The sequence below is a fragment of the Talpa occidentalis genome, unplaced genomic scaffold, assembly GCF_014898055.3.
Source record: "Talpa occidentalis isolate TD23 unplaced genomic scaffold, MPIMG_talOcc4v2.1 talOcc4.14, whole genome shotgun sequence".
NCBI lineage: Eukaryota > Metazoa > Chordata > Mammalia > Eulipotyphla > Talpidae > Talpa > Talpa occidentalis.
In genome coordinates, this window is record NW_023601433.1 from 28,795,042 (window position 1) to 28,813,506 (window position 18,465).

The 18,465-nt window shown below is 51.7% G+C and overlaps 1 protein-coding gene across 1 annotated transcript in view; it reads left to right on the plus strand.

Moving 5' to 3' along the window:
* The window catches only part of BCR (BCR activator of RhoGEF and GTPase), a 110,477-nt gene that overhangs the window by 48,189 nt on the left and 43,823 nt on the right, over positions 1-18,465 (plus strand). The window contains exon 2 of the mRNA XM_037510248.2: positions 15,876-16,057. Coding sequence (XP_037366145.1) covers positions 15,876-16,057 — 182 coding nt within the window. The remainder of the gene's footprint in view (positions 1-15,875; positions 16,058-18,465) is intronic.

Here is an 18,465-nt window from a genome sequence, read left to right on the forward strand (position 1 = left end):
TGTCCCCACCCATGCCCACTCCCACAGTTATGCCTCATTTCAAAGAGAGAGTCCGATCACTGGCTAATGGTGGGGGAGGGGAGTCCCGGGCAAATAAGTATATCTTTGGTCTTTCCTGTCTTTCTCAGCTCTTCCCCGCTACTTGGTTGCCCCTGTCACCCTGCCTTATCTGCCTGCTCCCAGGAGAGCCCCTGGCCTGTCAAAGGCCACTCATCCTTTAGCTCTACCTGTCTTAACCGCCTAGCCCAGGGACTCATGTTCACTTATAAACGCACACCTTCCTTAGTGTGGTTCCCTAATTTTATATTGTTTTCCTGGCTCTCCAACAATTGGAAACCTCAAGACTCAGTACTCAGCCAAGAACAGGGCCTGCTGATTTCAAAACTTCTGGCCCAGTTGGGCTGCTGGAACCCACGATCCAAAGTGCTCTGGGCAGGTGCTGTCCTGCATGCTGGGCTATGCCAAGCACAGTGTCTGGTACTCCTTTTCAGGGTGTGCCAGCCAGCTGGCCAGTTGAATCCTCTTTTTTTTTTTTTTTAAATTAGCGTGGGGTCCAGAGAAATGAAGTAATTTGCCAAGGTCACCCAGCTGGGCAGTGGTGGGACTGGGTTTCAGCCAAGGTTTGCGCTGCCTAACACATGAGTTCTGCCCTCAGCCAGCGGCTCAGGTGCAACCAGTGTGGGGGTGGCCATGATTCTGCCAGAGGGGTGTCCAGCCCTGCCATCTGGAGAAGCAAGAGCCTGGGAGCAGACTGGGATTGAGGTTCCAGCCCAACTTGGCCACTTACCAGCTCTGTGTCCCCGTGGCTCCTCTCTGAGCACCCAGGGCTCCTGTGAGTGTGTGTGGCCCTGTCCTGCCTCAGTTTGAGGCCACATGGCTGTGTTACATGGACACGAGGAGGGCTTATTAACAAGGTCAGACATGGTGGGGCCAGGACGTGGAGTCTCTGTTCTGGGTCAGTTTGATGAAAATAAGCAGGAACTGCCAGCCTGAGAAGCTGGGCAAGCCTCCCTTTTTGGAGGAGGGTACATATACACATACCACATGCACACACATGCACGCACTTGCATGCACACACTATTGTGCTATATACACTCATACCCACCTCATGCATGTGCGCACATACCACTGCACATACCTCATGCACATGTGCACACCTGTCAGACACAGACTTCTCTCCTAGGAGGAGGAGAATGTCTAGGCACAGGCCAGTCAGATGGTTTCAGCCTGGAACTGGGTCCAGACTTTAGACATAAGAATCTTCACAGACTATTAGGACCCTGTGAAAAATCTTCCCCTCTGGGGCTCCTCTGTGCCCGCTCCTCCTGGGACCCCTCAATGTCTCCAAGCAGAGCTGGGAGCTGAACAACGGCTGTGAGCCTCCCTTGGGCCCACGTGCCTGCTGCAGCCCCGCCTCCCTGCTTGAATGCTCATTTCTGGAAACGTGCTTCCAAGCAACCTGTGTAGGCTCAGGGCTCTGGCAGCGTCTCCATGCCACTCCCACCTGGCCCTTCGCCTGGCAGAGGCAGCCTGAGGCAGATCTTTGCCTGGTGGTGACAGGCTGTTCTTGTTTGGAAACAGAAGACACCATCATTGCTTTTTTTTTTCCACTTTCCCAAAACATGAGGCTTTGAGTTCACTGATGTGTGTGAAGTGCTCGCTCTGTGTGTGCAAGTTATAGGCCCCAGGCCTCAGTATCCTCAGCCCTCTTTGAAGCCCTCCTCCTGCTGTTCTCAGAGGAGCATGGTGACCTCACCTGCTGCAGGTGATGAGCCAGGCACAGGCTACGGATGGTCGGTCTTTTGGCCACTGACTCAGGGGCCAGCAGGCGGGCTTTGGAGCCTTTCCTGGTTGTCACTGATCAAAAAAATCACTTTCAGTTTTTGTGACTTCAGAAATGAGCTCAGCACACTCCCCTCAGATGATTTGAAACCTGGACCAAGTCCTCCAGATGCTGTCAGCTGCAGCGTGACTGTGTGAGTGTTTTTGTGGAGATCCAGGCACAGCTGGACTCTCTGGAGATAGTGAATGGAAATTTCATGATGTGTCCTATCAGCTAGAGGAGGTGGATGTTGCCTTTAGTCTGGTGTTTCCCAGTACCTTGTGTGTCAGTGGCTGTGTGCATGTGTGGTTCATTATTTTGACCTGGATGCTGGAGTGACAGCACTTGTCCAATAAGTAGGGTGGGGGGGTGGTGTCTTCTCCACGTAGCCCCTGAGGCCTGTGTGATCAGTCACCTGAGGAGAAATGGGGCTTGGGGCCATCTTAGGGAGCTTATGGGTGGTCGACGAGGCTTCTGGCCTGTGGACAAAGCTTGTGGCGTTGGTAGAAAGCAGAGGAGGCTCCTATACATGGTGAATGGGAGAAAGAGCCATGGAAAGTGTTCCTCTGCAGGGGGATGACTGAGGGGAGTTCTCAGGTTAAGTTATGTGGGAGGGGTGGTTGGAGTCGGCAGGCTGTAAATTAGGCCCAGGGAGGTCCTCTGGGTAGAGAGTTGAACTAAGGCCCTGAATGGAGCATTGTGGGGCCCAGTCTGGTCAGACTACAGGGTGCATGTGAGGACTGAAAAAGTTAGACCTTCAGAGGGAATAGGAGGGGATGTGACTGACGGCAGCCTGCATGGGGCCTCTGTGCGAGCCTGAGTGAGGGTCCACTGTTGAGCCTGGGTCCCAGTTGGGCTGTTGTAGGAACCAGACCCCAGGGCAGTCCACAGCCTGTGAGAATGGGGTGGGGAGTGGGGGCATGGTCGTGTGAAGGCGGGTGGTTTGCCAAGGTCAGCATTGCCTTCCCTGACCCTCAACATGTTGCACCAAACACTCTGGATTTCTCTAAGAAGAGAGACTCAGTGCCTGCTTCATGGGTCTATTCTACTCTGAGTCCCTGAAAGCAGCTCTTAGCACCCTGCCTCCAGGGAGGGAGTACTGGGTGTCAGCACAAGTAAAAGCTCTGATCAGCACAGGTAAAAACCTCCTCACAGAGTAGTGAGGATATAAAGTCCAGGACCACGTGTTCTAAGGTATAACGTGGGGTCTGCAGAAAGGAAGGAATGTGTTACGTCAGGGGTGAGTCATGGCTTTCTGGGAACTTGGTATATGTGCCTGTCATATTTTTTCAGGGAAGGAAGGGCATCTCAGAGTTCTAACTAACTCCCTCTTTCTCCCCCTCCCCCAGCCAAAGGCCTGAGCCAAGGCTAAGGTGGGGCAGACTCCCCAGGACTGGTAGGAGGTGACTAGAGGTCTGGCCTATTACCTTGGCTTGTCACACCAGTTCTGAGGTCTTCCTTCTACTGCCTCCCTTCTGGGCTCCAACCAGCCCAAGGCCCTCTGGGGTCATCTGTGCCATAGAGAAACCTCTCCAGACAAGTTCCTTGAGCCTCTGTTGTCTTGTTCCACATACCTGTGAGCATCCCAGTGCTGCACCTCCTCGCTACCTTGGGCCAGAGCAGCAGGAACTGAGAGGTATTTGTCTGCACTGCCGCTGCATTGCTGACTCATGTGGCCTCTTAGAAGGGTGGAAGAGGCCTGGTAGCCCTGAGGTGGTCTGGGGCCACCAAACAGAGCAACTGAACCTTCTGGTTATCCCAGCTTTCCTGGTGATAGGCCCTGATCAAGAGCAGAGCATGTCTCAGGCTGGATTAAGGCAAGAACAGGGAAATGGACAGTCACAGCTGAGACTAATTTAAATTAGTCTAATTTTAATTTTAATTTAAAAAGACAGCAAACATTTAATACAGGGACGATCCCCCTGGCCGGGCATACATTGCCAGGGCTCCCTTCATGGACACTGAGTGGGGACTGACACCTCTCAGATGCCAGGCATTATCACAGTATGTGATTTGACTGGGTCTCCACTGCTCTCCTCTGCAGGGGGGAATGGCCGTGCTGACTCTGGAGGTAAAGGACCAACCCCTTCACACACCCACAGATCCGGGCAAACTTGGGCAGTAGACTGGGCTCAAGGTTGTAAGAAGTAGGAATTGGTCTTATTCTCCCCAAGCCTGTCTGCAAAGTCTGAGGTCAAATTCTAGGCCTTTAACAGTTCCTGTTAAATAGTGAGATGCCAGTCTTACAGCGTGAATGCTGAGCAGGGTGACCTGGTTGAGCCACATTATAATTCTACGTGGGGTGTTTCTGGGAGAAGTGCCAGGCTCACAGCCAGCATCAGCTGCCTCTAGGAGCCTGTGTGGATCCCGGTCTTCCTGAGATCACACAATCTTAAGAGAAGAGCCTTACCCACTATGTCTACACCTGATGGACCCAGGCCTCCTGTGGGTGGGAGTTGCTGCTCTTCCACCTGTGGGTTTAGTTGCTCTTTTGAGCTTCCTAGAGCTTTGCCCAGAAGGTACTTTCGGAATGGTATATACCCCAGACCTCAGGACCTGCTGTCCTGCCTGGGCCTCTGGGTGACTGAGTTGGAGCCCTGAGCAGGCGTCTGGCAGTTGTGCCATGGGGGCAGTAGGGGTGTGTAAATCCTGTCACCTCCCATGGCCTGGGAAAGCAGGGTGGCAGCCAGGCCTGGTTCCTGAGCCTGGCTGCCTGGGAAATGAGCCACGGGGCCTGGGATCAAGCTGTCACACCACGATGACAACTGGGATTATCACCATAGGTGGTAATTCCCACATGACAGTTTCAAGTTTCAGGTCAAGAGCTGAGACCAGTCTTCTTTTGCATGTGGACGGAGATCCTTGTGGCTTGTTCCTCAGCTGTTTTTGAGACTTTGTACCTCACGGGGACCCTGTGGCCTGAAATCTCTGAGCTCAGGGTCTGCTCTTGCTGATCTTGCTGCAGAAGAGAATTGAGGAAGCACCTCCCTTCTGGGGTGATGGAGGCCACGGCCTTCCTGGTCGACTCAGCTTTGGGCTACTGAGAAGGACAGAGTAGGGCTGGGATTCAGAGCCCTGGTGGGCTTTGTGTTGGGCCAGATGGATTTGGTCACCCTCTGGTGAGGGGCGCCCTCTAACCCACAGCAAGCCGACAGGTGCCACAGGCCCTGCTGACACTCAACTCCTGGCCCTGGCAAGTCTCCCCAGTAGTCCCCAGTGTGTTAATCCCGCCACCTTTTCTGAAGTGGAGCCCTCAGCCTCATGCACAAGTTGAGGGCATTGCCAAGTATACCTGGAAGAGTGAGTCAAGGGGAAATAGTGCAGTTTTCTGGGATGACAAAATGCTGATCAGTATCATAACTATCTCAGGCTGGACCACGTGAATAGCCAAGGCTTCCGATAATTATGATAAATGGTGCTTTTGCTTCTTGACGCTTCCTCCCTCTGGCAGGGGGATGATGGCCTGCTCATCACCCCCTCAGGGTGTGTGGGTGGAGTGTCATTATCCCCATTTCACTGGTGGGAACATCAAGAGATGAAACGAGCCTCCGCGGGGCCCCAGTAATCCCTGCTTGTTTGTTGTCTCTTTTTGGCGGGGATGATTGAAAAGGGCCGGAAGGTTGGGTGGGGGAAAGCTGGGAACAGGGAAATTATATTTCCTTTTCCATATATAAGTCAAGGATGGGAGAGTTCCTGGCCATTTAATTCATGTGCAGAGAAGGTTTTCCAAAGAGAGAATCTATTTCGGTCTAGACCTCAAGACGCTGTTGTCTATTCCTTGGCTTTTGACATCTTTACACATCTAGTACATTTCAAAATCTGGTGTAAAATGCAAAACATCACCCCTCCCCTCACCCCAGCCTTCACGAACTTGAGCCCTAGGGTGCCTGAAGTTGGGGATCCAGCTCAGGGAGTGGCTGACCTTTCTGAGGCTCCAGGAGATGGCCTCGCTGGAGGCCTGATTGGGTGGATCCCTGTTTTGTAATTCTTACTAGCTGTGGGACTCAGGCTGTGTTGCTTCTGCTTCCACATTTTCACCTTCCTTTTTTTTTAAGATTTATTTATCTATGCATCAAGAGCTGGGGTACAGGCCAGAGATGCTGGGGGTGAGAGGATCCACCGGAGACAGAGTGGGCAACAGAACAGGCAGACTGACTGAAATACACTGCTGAGGGGAGCAGCAGGCGAGACAGGAGAGGTGTGCTTCGCCATGTTGGTTTTTCCCTGGCCGGCCAGGGATCAAACTTGTGCCTGCAGAGGCTGCGGATTGCTTCATAGTGTAGTGCTTAACCCCTTGCACCACCAGGGAGGCCCCATTATCACCTTCCATCCATAAAATGAGGTATCAGTGAGTGGGTCCTTGGTGGGAGCGGTGCACCTGCCAGCATCTGTTGCCCTCTTGAGGTCTCAGAGCCCCACTCAGGCTGGCATCCTGGATGTCTTCCCCTCCATGAGCCGAGAAGCCAGTGAACCTTTCAGGGGTGCTCTATATTGGAGTGTCCCAGGACTAGGTGGGAGTGAGGTTTGCAGATTGACCTCTGTGGGGCTGGAACATGGGGGAGCAGGTGGTTCCTTCAACCCTTTGGGAATTTCTGACACACTGCTCACTGCTGGCCCATCTTCTTATGCATTCCTCCAACAGAGGACCTGAGCCTTAGAATCAATCAAGAGCTGAGCAGGGCTGCCATAACAAACCCCCACAGAGTATAGTTCATTGGTTTTATGTACATTCATTTTGTTGTATGATCATCCCCCCATCCATCTCCAGAACTTTTTCGTCTTCCCAAACAGAACTTCATACCCGTTAAGCAATAACTACCCATCCTCAAGTCCCCGGCTACCATTTTTCTACTTTTTGCCTGTATAAATTTGTCTCTACCCTAGATACCTCATATGTCATAAATTGAATATTTTTGCCCCCTCTTTCCCTCCTGTTCTTATATTGAACCCCTAATCCCCCCCCCCATGTGATACTTGTAGATTGGATCTTTGGGAGATAATTTGGGTTATGTTGAGCTCATGAGGGTGGGGCCCTTATCATGGGATTAGTGCCCTTAGAAGAAGCCACACCAGAGAGCTTGTTCTCATTCTCCCAGTGAGTACACACCAAAGCATTTAAACACACAGCAAGAAGGTACCCACCTGCAAACCAGAAAGAGTGTTCTCTAGGAACTCACCATGATTGCACCCTAATCTCAGCTTCCAACTTTCAGAACTCTGAGAAAATTAATTTTGTTAAATCCAGTTAGTCCATGATATTTTATTATAGCAGCCCTAGCAAATGAATACATTCATATAAATGGAATCATGTAGTAACTGTCTTTTTTTGACTGTCTTATTCACTTAGCATAGTTCTTTTTTTATCCATGTAATTATACATTACATAACTTCTTTTTCAAGGCTGAGTAATACTCCATTGGCATATACACATTTTGTTTATTCATTCATCTACAGATGGACACTTGATTTGCTTCTACCTTTTGACCATTAAATATTGGTGTATATGCACTTCTGTACCTAACCCTTCCCAGGCTTCCTTCAGGAGGCGCAGTGCTGAGGCAGAGGTGGGGAAAGCAGGTGTTCCTTCTGCCCTCCCAGGCTTGCAGGTGAGCACCTGCTTGTGGATGAGCCCTGGCCTGTGCTCCATATAATGACCACCAGATGGGGGTTTCCTTTGTACACCATCTTTTCTCTCTAACCCTGCCTGTTTCCCGTTTGGAGTGGGAATGAAGTAGAGGGATGGGCCTGCAGTTGTGGAGTGACAGCAACCTATATCCTGGCTGTAGGGGCAGGACAGGCCACTAAGCAGGTTTTCTGATCCAGCAGACCGGGTAAAGGAGGAGAGAGTCCTGGAGCCCTCAGTGGCTTTTGCAGGTCTTTTATTTAGATTTACTGGGCATATGGCAGGCAGGGGTGCTGGGAGGCTGGCAGTCCTCCCAGCCCCCAGCAAATCCTCACTCTATCTGGGCTCTCTCTGGAGTTCTCTCTGTTTCTCTTCTTCTTCTCTCAGCTTCCGTTCATTCCTGGCTTCTGCTGGCGTCTCCGTGATGCCGCCCTTATAAACTGTCTCTCAGCCCAGGTGTACCCACTTCAGGTGCCCACCATCAGGCATGCATTCAGGACCGCAGGGTTCCCTCATCTATCCTGATGACGGGAGGGCAGAAAAGCCTGATACTTTTTCCTTACCCTACAGTGGCCAAGCAACTTTGCTGGCATTGAGAGACCCCCATGGATGACTTTATTATTTTACTTACCACAAGGCTTCCAGTCCATGGCCCTCCCCCCGTGCCATACTCTCTTAGATGGCCCTGTCCACTCTCATCAACTTGCCCCCTCTTTGCATGACTCTAGCCAGTTCCCTGATGCCAGGTCTCACCTCAAGTGCCGAAAACTGTGTTCCCTTGCTCTTCCTCCTGGCTCCTTCCATATCCCCTCAGTCTGGTCCTGCTCATTGTATTTCAAATGTCATGGTGTAAATTGCTTCTGTCCCCACTGAAGCCTGGCCCTCCTCCCCTTTCACCTCGATTGGCCATCACAGAAGCCTCCTGCCCAGTCTCATCTGTAGCAGCACTCCTGGAGGTGCTGCCGTGTCTCCCAGGATTCCATCTTCCAGACCTTTGTGGCCTTGATAACTCCTAAAACCAAGCCCTGAGTCCTTGGCCTGCAGCCCAAGGCTCTCTGTGGAGTTACTCCTTCCCCGGCCCCTCATCTTATTCCCAGCATATCACCTTTCCTAGCCTTTCCGCATTTGTAAACCCCAGGAGGCCTCACAGCTGAGTTAACCTAACCCTCTATGGGGCCCAGGGTGTCTCTGCCACTCCTCTGCTGGTTGAAGACTCAGCTGTTCTGTCTCACACAGGCATCACCCCATAAAGCTTTTCTGACCAATCCCAGGCCAGGCTATCTCCCTCCCAAATCTTAACCCTACTTCTGGGTCATGGGCTACCTCTGTATTAATGTCCTGTGGCTGCCATTATAATGACCATAAACTAAAGTAACTAAAGTAACAGAAAATCTGTTTTCTCACAGTTTTAAGGGCAGAAGTCCAAGATCAAGGTGTGGGTAGGGCCCACCCCTTCTCTGGGAGCTGTAAGGGAGAATCCTTGCTGCTTCCAGCTCTTGGTGGCTCCGTGTGGTCCTCGGCTTATTGGCCTTCCCACTCCAGTCTCTCCCTCTGGCCTTGTCCCTGCCTTATCCTCTTCTCCCAGTGTCTTGTCATTGGAATTAGGATACATCATATAATTCAGGGTAATGTCCTCTCCAAGTCCTTAATTATGTCTGTAGAAACTTTTTCTAAATTAGATCCAGTCACGGGTTCTAGGGGAGAGGAGGTGGTTGTATCTTTTGGGGGCCACCATTCAACCTACTACGTTGTCCTTCTCACCTCGACCAGCCCCTGTGATCGGGAACCAGCAGAATCCCAGGAGCTACACAGCATGTGCATCAGGGCACGCCCATGGAAGAGGCAGTACAGCAGAGCTGGCACCCCCAAGAAGGTGACCACAGAGCCCAGACCTGATAGAAGATTGAGAGAGGCAGACAGAGGCTGATTCCTGTGGGCAGGGGCTGGTCTGTGCTGCTCACCCTCACCTACCTTGCCTGCACTGTTTGTCATGAATTAGGGGAGTCCTGTATCTTGAATGGAGCTAGATTAGTTTGATTGTCTAAGGCTAAATTGTCAAGACCTCGGAGAAGTCCTTCTGAACCCTTTGTGGAGTCAAGATGATGCTGAAGAATGATGTTTACAACACCCCATGGTCCAGGCTGCACCTCTTCCCTCCTGGCCTCCCACCCCTGCCCTGGTACCAGTGCACGTGTTGTCTTCCCCTCTTTGAGGTGGAGAGTCTTTGGAAACGGAAGCAGATCTTTTGACAACATTCCAGTACTGATTGTGGGTCTTTGTCCACCCACACTGGGGGCACTCATTCTTTAGTGCTGAATCTCACAGGCAAAGTTGATCTGCTGGTGATTCACTCTCCAACCAGTTGGAATCTAAACCACTCGGAGTGGGAATGAAAGCTGTTGTTTCCATCAGTCTATCTCCTCCAAGAGCTTGGCCTTCTTCAAGGCTTCTAGCCAGCACTGCTGAGGAATAAGGACCTGCACAGACAGGCAGGGCAGGCACCCTTCCTGACCCTGACAGGCATTTTCTAACCTGTTAGGGGGTACTCAGCTAGCCCCAGGGCTTTCTGTGTGCCATGCTGGTCCAGACTGTGACCTCCCCCTGCTGGGCAGCTGCAGCTTGTCATCTGAGGGTGCCAGCCTGGTGATGTCATCAGGGGGATAACCTGAGGTCTAAGAGGTCCTAGGAACCTGGGGCACTCTCTGTGTCACCCCTTACCTTCACCACAGAACCAAGGGCTCTGTTTACAGACCAGAGTGCAGGGGCTAGCTGGATGGGGGTGGGGGGTGTCTTATTTATTAAGAATTTTGCCCCACCTGGTGTAGATGCAAGAAAGTATAGTTGCCAACCTGCATTGGAGAAAAGGCAGAAAAGCCACCAAAACCAGTGAAATCCCTCATAAAGTACAGAACTTTCTCACTGCTAAAGGTTAGCCTGGGGTTATGGTGCCAGGCAGTGCTGACGTCCTTCCAAAACGATGCTCTTGGTCTTCAGGAAACAGCTGGATTTTGTTCCGAGTTCCCTGTTCAAGAGAGGAAAAACTGTTATTGTTTTTTTTTTTTTTTAAGTGAAATTACATAACTATAATCCAAGCATTTTAAAATGAACAATTCAGTATATTCACTAATTGTGCAACCACCACCTCTTTTTAGCACCCATACAAGTAGATACTTTCTGTCTCTGTGGATTTGCCTGTTTTGGACATTTCATATTGATAGAATTGGATAAAACGTAGGGGTGCCTTCTTCACTTAGCGTGTTTTGAAGTTCACCCGTGTTGTAGGGAACATCAGCAGTTCATTCCTTTTTAAGTCTAAATAGTATTCCATTGTGTGGCCATGCCCCAGCTTGTTTATTCATTTAGGGTTGTTTTTACCTTCTGGCTATTGTGAAAATGCTACTTGAACATTCCTGTGCAAAGTTTGATTTAAACACCTGTTTTCATTTCTTTTGGTTTCATACCTCAGAGAGGAACTGCTGGGTCATATGGTTCTCAGCTCAGTCTTTTGGATATATCTTGTCTTTGAAATGTGTTTGGAAAGTAACGGAGTAGTTGGGACACAGAGGTGGACGCCATGCAGTCAGACCCCACTTGTTCCTCTGTAGGCAGGTTTTCTGCTGCTTTAGAAGAGTCAGCCATGTACACTGAGCCCCAACATCTGCACTTAGTGCCCATTTTCAGCAGACATGGCAGTGGAAGGAAGGCTTGAGGCTGTGAATGAGCCAGCTCAAACCAGTGGAACCTGTAGATGCTTTCTGTCCTGGCCTCGAATTTCTGAGCTCTCCCCAAGGGGTAATGACTACCTGGCAAGACCCCTCCAAGAATGTGAGCTGCTGTCCACACTAAAACACCACCACTATTGTGCTGTTTGCCTGCTCCCAGGAGAGGGTGCAAGGTGAGAGGGGAAGCAGGGCTCCTGCTGATATGTAGGGTAGCGACCCAGTGCCCACCTCTGCAGAGATCTGCCTGCTGCCAGTGATTGAGCCACCAGACCATGGTGTTTGATCTACTTTTACCTTTGTAAATATATACGGCCCAGTCACTTGCTGATAGTGTAAACAGGAATGGGAGACTACCCTGCCAAGGGTCTTTCCTCATGGGCGGGTTCCTATCACCTCCAGGCACCCCACCTCTCCCGAGTTCCCAGTTGACTCTTCTCCCTTTCTTTGAGACGAGTGTGTGCTTATGAAAATTGTTCCCACATCCTTTCCAATTGTCCCCTTGTCCATTCTGGGTGGTAAGACTGAGCATAATCTCTTTCTCCCAAAGGCTTGCTCTAGGCTTTCACCTGCATTGACCAGAGAGTGGGATAGGAGCTGGGATCCTAAAGCTGTACCTCTGGTGGCAGCAAGGAACAGGGAACTTTTCAGGCATGAGGGGTCTGGGGGGACCTCCCTTGCATGGCTGGCCGTCAGATCTGGGTTCTGCACAAAGTTCCTAGGAGTCCCTGCGGCTGGCGATCCTAGCAGGACCTGACAGAAGCCTTGGAGGGAGATGCACGCCCCTGGCTTGCAGAAGCGAGAATGGGGAGGGGCTGTTGAAACCAAGGCTGTCAGAGGTGCTCTTGTTTTGAAGGCTGGTATGGTCTGGCTCTCTGAGAGCAGGGGCAGCAGCTGCATGGCTGGAGGCATATGACCTGCAGTTATCACTTGGGTCCTGAGGGAGCTCTGGGCTTGATCTATCTTAGACCAAACTCTCCTCTGTGCCCCAGGAATCTCATCCAGCCTAGGTTGGAAAAATGCAGGGGAGCTGGGTAGCACCCTGGAAAAGGAGAAGTGTGAACTCTGTAAAAGAAAAGATATGGCTCAGAACCGTATGTGACTGCTGGACGCTGGTTGTGCCAGTTTGACAGGTCTGGCAGTGTGTGCCAAGGGCTCCTCGTTAGGCTTCTCACAGAGCAGGTGCAAGGCTTTCTTTATTGTCTGTATTATCAGACAGACATACAGGTAGAAGAATATAATGAAGCCCTGGTTCCATCACCACCCACTCTCATGAACTCACGGAACACACCCACTAGAAGTTTTGACTCTGTGCTTATTTTGCACTTATTTGTTTTAAAGATTTATTTATTTATGCATACAAGAACTGGGGTGCAGGCCAGCGGTATGGGAGGGGGATGAGAGGATTCACCAGAGATAGAGTGGGGAGCAGAACAGGCAGATTGACTGAAATGCACTGCTGAGGGGAGCAGCGGGCAAGTCAGGAGAGGTCTGCTGCGCCACTGGGTAGCTCCCTGGCCGGGGATCGAACTCATGCTACAGTGGCTGTGGATAGCTTCATAGGTTGCGTCTTAACCCCTTATGCCACCAGGGAGGCCCAGCACTTATCTTGAATTTGGTTGCAGGTGATGCTGGCAATTAAGGGAAGACTCACTCGTCACCTTCCGCCAGGACAACCACTCCCGTGAGGTCTCTGGTGGGAGAGAACCTTCCTGTGTGCTTCTGTGGCTCAATACACATAACGTACAGCGAGCCATCCGAACCATTAAGTGTGTAGTGAGTACATTAGGTACAGCCTCGGTGTAGTGTCACCATTGCCACCATCCATCTCCAGGACTTTTCATCTTCCCAGATTAAAAGTTTGTCCCTGTTAAACAGCTCTCCTTCTCCAGCCTCCCCTGGCCCTTGACAGCCACCCTTCTACTGTCTGTCTCCTTGAATCTGACTATTCTAGGAACCTCATATAAGTGGATCCTACATTAAATTTCCCTGTTTTGTGACTGGCTTATTTCACTTAGCATATTGGCCTCAAAGTTTATCCACGTTGTAATGTATCACAGTGTCCTTTTTAAGGCAGAGTAATATTACATCCCATGACTCTAATACACTTTATCCATCATCTATCAGAGGACACTTGGGTTGCTTCTACCCATTTGGATATTGTGAATAATGTTGCCAAGACCATAAGTGTACAAATATCTTTTCTAATCCCGATTTTCAGTTCTTTTGAGTATATAACAGAAGTAGAATTACTGGATTATATGGTAATTGTTGTTTATTTTTTTAAGGATTTTTTTTAATCAATTTTGTCCTTGAAACATCCTTAAAGAGCTGACTGAGACTCACCTGCAGCTAATTTTTCCCTGCGTTGGGGGCTTGCTCTAAATTCTTGCATCAAAGAATACAGTTCAGATTTGTACAGTGCAGGGGCTGGGGCTGCGGCTGCTAGCAAACTTGTCTGGAAAGGAAGAGGTTTCAGATTTCATCCTGCACAGATCCCTTTTTCATATTGAGCCTTCAGGCAACAAAGCTCTGAGCCAGAATGGGCTCTCTGCCCCTCCCCCTTCTTTTGCCCACTGGTTAACGGTATAGTTGATCTGTCCTCATCTCCCTGAGCCTGCAGAAGCCCTGAGACCCAGACCCAACCGCCTCCTTTCTCATCTTTGGTCTTAGTTTTGGATAGAGTTGTTGCAAGGGCCCGGCTCTTTCAACATCCAGATCCACAGTTTTGCCCACGGTGATGAGACCCAGAGAGGTTTTCTTGTTGCATCCTGGCAGAGGAGGGGGGATTAAGTCTTCTCTCTCACTTTCCTCTGATTCTTGGGACATGGTGGTTTTCAGAATACTAAATAAATGTGCCTTTTGCTCAGAAGGAGGGTGACCTTTTGTGGCATAAAGGTCTTGTGTGAGCATCCTCAATGCAAGAGGAAGGCAGGTGCCTATGCTGGTTAGAATGGTGGCTGGGGAAATCAGGGGCTTTCTTCCCTGCCCCTGTCACATTTGCATTGGAGTAGGCTGGGGGAATCAGCAGAATGAGGGGCACCCAGTCTGGGTTATCTGGAACAATGGGCTGGAGCCTTTGGGTGGAAAACAGCAGGGTGATCAGCCATCTGGACCGAGATTTAAAAGCATCAGTTCCTTGGATTTTGGTTTGGAGGGACCAACATAGTGGTCTTGGTACCTGGAGCCTCTTCGATGTCCCTATCGATTAAGGAGACATGGGACTCTGTACAACTTGTTGGGAGATTCATAGGAGTCCAGCCAGCTCTTGGAGTCCCCTTACTTTGTCTGCTATTCTCAACCCATAATTAGCCTCTGCTGGGACCCTCCTGTGAACACACACACACACACACACACACACACAGGTATAACAGGGTTGGCCTTTGCACTTGGCTCCTGTGTGCAGAGACACTGGGGACATGGTGTGGCAACCAGCAAAGTGCCAGATGCCAGATGGGGGTGGCACAACTAGTCCCAATCCTGCCTGCTGGCCAGATCCCCTGGGAAGCTTTTATGCAGGGCTGAGGACACCTGATAGAGGGTAGTTGGGCAGTGAGGAAGTTGGCACTTTGGCCATCAGTAGGTGCTCACAGCTTGGCAGAGGACCCACTGCTACATCCTGGTGGCTTGGCTTGGCCTGTGGTGAGTGCCCAGTTGCAGTTCTTCCTACTGCCACATGGAAATAATTGAAAATGTTTTCCCTGTGGGATTGCTGAGCCAGCTGCTCTGGAAGTCCAAAGGTGGCCCCATGCAGAACCCTGTGCCTGCCTCGCCTGTGTGGTCTGGGCTCCACCACACGTAGAGTAGATACACTTGGTGGCAGAAGTTGTTGTAAACTAGTGAAGTAACACTGCAGAGTCTACCTGTGGTGGTGCTGTTGGGCAGGGCTGCTTGTAGATGAATCATGGCCAAAGTGATGGCACCTAATTAGCTGACCTCTTGGAAATCCCATGGGCCAGGAAGATGCCCTTTGGAAGGGAGTAGAGAAATGCCCTCATGTGAGGCTTAGAATGGGCTGGTGCTTGTGCATTGATGTCCTGGTGAAGGGTTAGAAGATTAGAAGAATTCTTAGGACAGAGCTCCAGAAAGGTCAAGGGCTATAGGCTGACTGTTGTCGGGTATCTTTGGGATGGAGGGGTTACTGGCTGTGACTAGATCATCCTGAGCAGCCAGGAGCCTGCTGTAGGATAAGCCACTCTCTGTCTTCTTAGGGACAATGAGATTGGGGTAAAGGTAGTCTGGGATTTTTTTCTATCCCTTCCAAGGAGTGGGACTGGCAGATGTGGGGCACTGCTCATGGTGACCTGGGCTTGCACCTGGGCTGGTGAGCTGGCCTGTGCTTGCTGCCCTATCAGGTCACTATGGCAGGTATACAAGAATCATCCCTGATAGCAAAACACTAGTGTTTGGGGTGTGCCATTCTGTACTGGCTCAGACCCCCTTCCTGGGATAAGAGCAGACATACCCCAGCATGTTAAAGTCAGTCTTGTGTTGTTTGGGGGAATAAACTTGTTTAATTCCGCCCCCCAGCCACCCTGTGTTCTCTGGCCTGTTGGTTACAAAGATGAGGTCAGCGTACCTGAGGTCACTGTTTGACAATTGCAGGTGACAGATGGCATCAGCCCAGTGCCTGCTGGGACAGGTGGGTGTGGTCACTCCTTGGGCACTCCCCTCCCCGACTCTAACACACGCTGCTTCTCTGTGCACACAGATGCGTCGTTCGGGACGTCACCTGGATACAGCTGTGCTGCCGACCGGGTTGAGGAGCAGCGCCGGCACCAGGACGGACTGCCCTACATCGATGACTCACCCTCCTCTTCACCACACCTCAGCAGCAAGGGCAGGGGCAGCCGGGACGCTGTGACCTCCGGAGTCCTGGAGCCCAGCAAAGCGGTGAGTCCCAGGGCCACTGACTGAGTCCCAGGCTCCGAGCTGCCACCGTCATCCTGGAGGCTCCTTGCAGTCTATTCACTTGCCAAGGGGCAAGTAGCAAGCAGGTGATGGGGCAGCCAGCAGTTGAAGTCGCTGCAAACTCCTTCCTCATCCTCCACCTGGTGCATGGCATCCCCTTGATGCTCCGCGCATCGAGCAGGGAGGGTAGAGCTGTCAGCCGCGTGTGCAGGAGCCAGGCACATGTGCTGATGCTGAGAAAGCCGGAGCCAAAAGGCTGCCGTGTAAACCAGCAGGGCCTTGGTGGTGGCCTAGCATTGGTGTGGAGCTGCAGTATGCAGGCTTCTGACTTTGTGCTCCGTGCCTCACACTCGCTCCCTTTTACCTTTTGGGCCATGGAACTGTTAAAACCTTCCATTTGGTGACACAGCCCCTCTCCCCTGGCAGGATGAAACTGGCACTACTGACCCAAAGGGGAAGGGCAGTGTGGAAGACTGGGGCCAGAGCTACTGGCTATCAAGTGTCAGGAGTGTCAGGGAAAGGGATGAGGGTGTGGGCATCACTCCCAACTGCCATCCTGAGGTTTGCAATCTGCTGGCTTAGCATGCTCATTCCTTTCTGGGGAAACTCAGTGTCTCACGATATCCCTACCCTTCATCTATAGGGGAGACAATAAAGCAGAGAGAAGGGGACTACAATGTCAGAAGCTCTCTATCGTCAGGTTGTTGTTTTGTGACACACTCTGTGACCTGGGCTGTCCCCCTGCTAGCTGTGTCAGACCGTGTCTCCAGGGTTCCAGTAAGGCGCAGGCCTGGAGACCTCGGTCCTCAGCAGAGAGGGGCAGCTGTGACACTAACCATACCTTATCATGAGGCTGCCCTTCAGGGACCCTTCAGTGAGTGGCAGGCTGGATGGCCCTCCAGCCAGGTGCCTCTAGTGGACATACAGGGGCCCAGAAAGTATGAGGGCACTTGGATTAGCTACTGCTGTGCTACCCTGCCCATGCACTGCCTTAGCTTCAGTTTGGGCATCCCTCTGAGGCTCAGCAGGATAAATGTTGCCTGTGCTGAGTTACTCAGCTCTGGGGTTCTGACTTAAATAAAGTTAATGGTTGCCCTCATCTGCCTTCCCTGCAGCATCAGGGAAATCAAGTGTATGGTGCCAGCTCAGCCTATTCTCTTCTCTTTGGGGAGTCCACCTGGGTTAGTGTGCCAGGGGCGGTCACAGGAATCCTATGAGCTATCCTGTGTGCTAGGTCTCTGTTTGGAGGCTTGGGGCTGCAGGAGCCCCCCAGCCTATGGCCCTGCTGTCTGCTGACTGGACGCCCAGATCATGTCCACTCTGTTGCTAATGACGGCAGGCTCCTGCCTAGAAAGGAAGAGAGCGTCCTGTGTCCAGCTGCTGTGCTGGCTGTGAGCTACTAGGGAGCAGCCCAACCCTTCATGGCTAGGGTTCTGTGCCTTGATCACCCTGGCTTCCCCTGTCTGGGGGTGAGGGGTGCTCCTGGAGCTCTAGCTGCTGTTCAGTTCCTGTTCTGCCAGGATCAGCCCACCTTGTGGACCTGGCAGCGGCTGACAGGTGGTCATTCACTTTACCTGGCTCCCTCTGTTAGCATTGCCTGCCCTGTTGTAATGCCCAGTTCTTTTCATTTTTTCCTCTCTTCTAGCCTCAGGATTTGTGTTGCTTTTGGGTCCCCTCACCTACTCCACCCTGTCCCAACCCTCCCACAGCCTTCCCAGGTCCCACCCCACTCAGGCTGACTCTACCCCATCTCACCTTAGCTCCCTCCTCTCACCCAGCCCCATCCTTTACCCTGTCCCTGACTTGCCTCCCCACCCCAGCCCCTGCCTGGAGCAGCAGTAGGTGGTCTTCCTTCCAGCTTGCTGCCTTTTTTCCCCATTGCCCTTTTCCTCTAGCAGTCCTCCCACCACCCCCCCCACCATCTCCCCCGCCTTCATAGCCCTGACTGGAGTCACATGCTGTTTCCAGAACTAGCACGTGTGCAAGGCAGGCTATAAATAGCCCTCGTCCCAGTCCTGCTCTCTCCTCCTGTCTTCCTTCCCATCCGTGCCTCTATAAGATGGAGTGGGCTGGTGTCCGCGCCTTCCCTGTCTGCCATCAGCAGCATTCAGGGGTCAGGAGACTCCTAGTCCAAAGAGAGGGGCCTGTAGCCTGTGTCTTCCCCAGCCCAGCAGATTCCCGGGCCAGATGTTCCCTTGAGCTGGCTGCGCCCTTTGGAACAGGGAGAGCTGGACTTGGCGCCTTCCTGCCTGCACTCTTTTTCCTCCCGGCTTTCCAAGTTGCGTGGGTGGGAACGAGACACAGTGCTGCCACCCACGAGAGCATGGGCATCTTGTTCTGGGCAGGGCCCTCACCACCCTACTGCCCTCTGGCCTCACAGTAGCCGAATT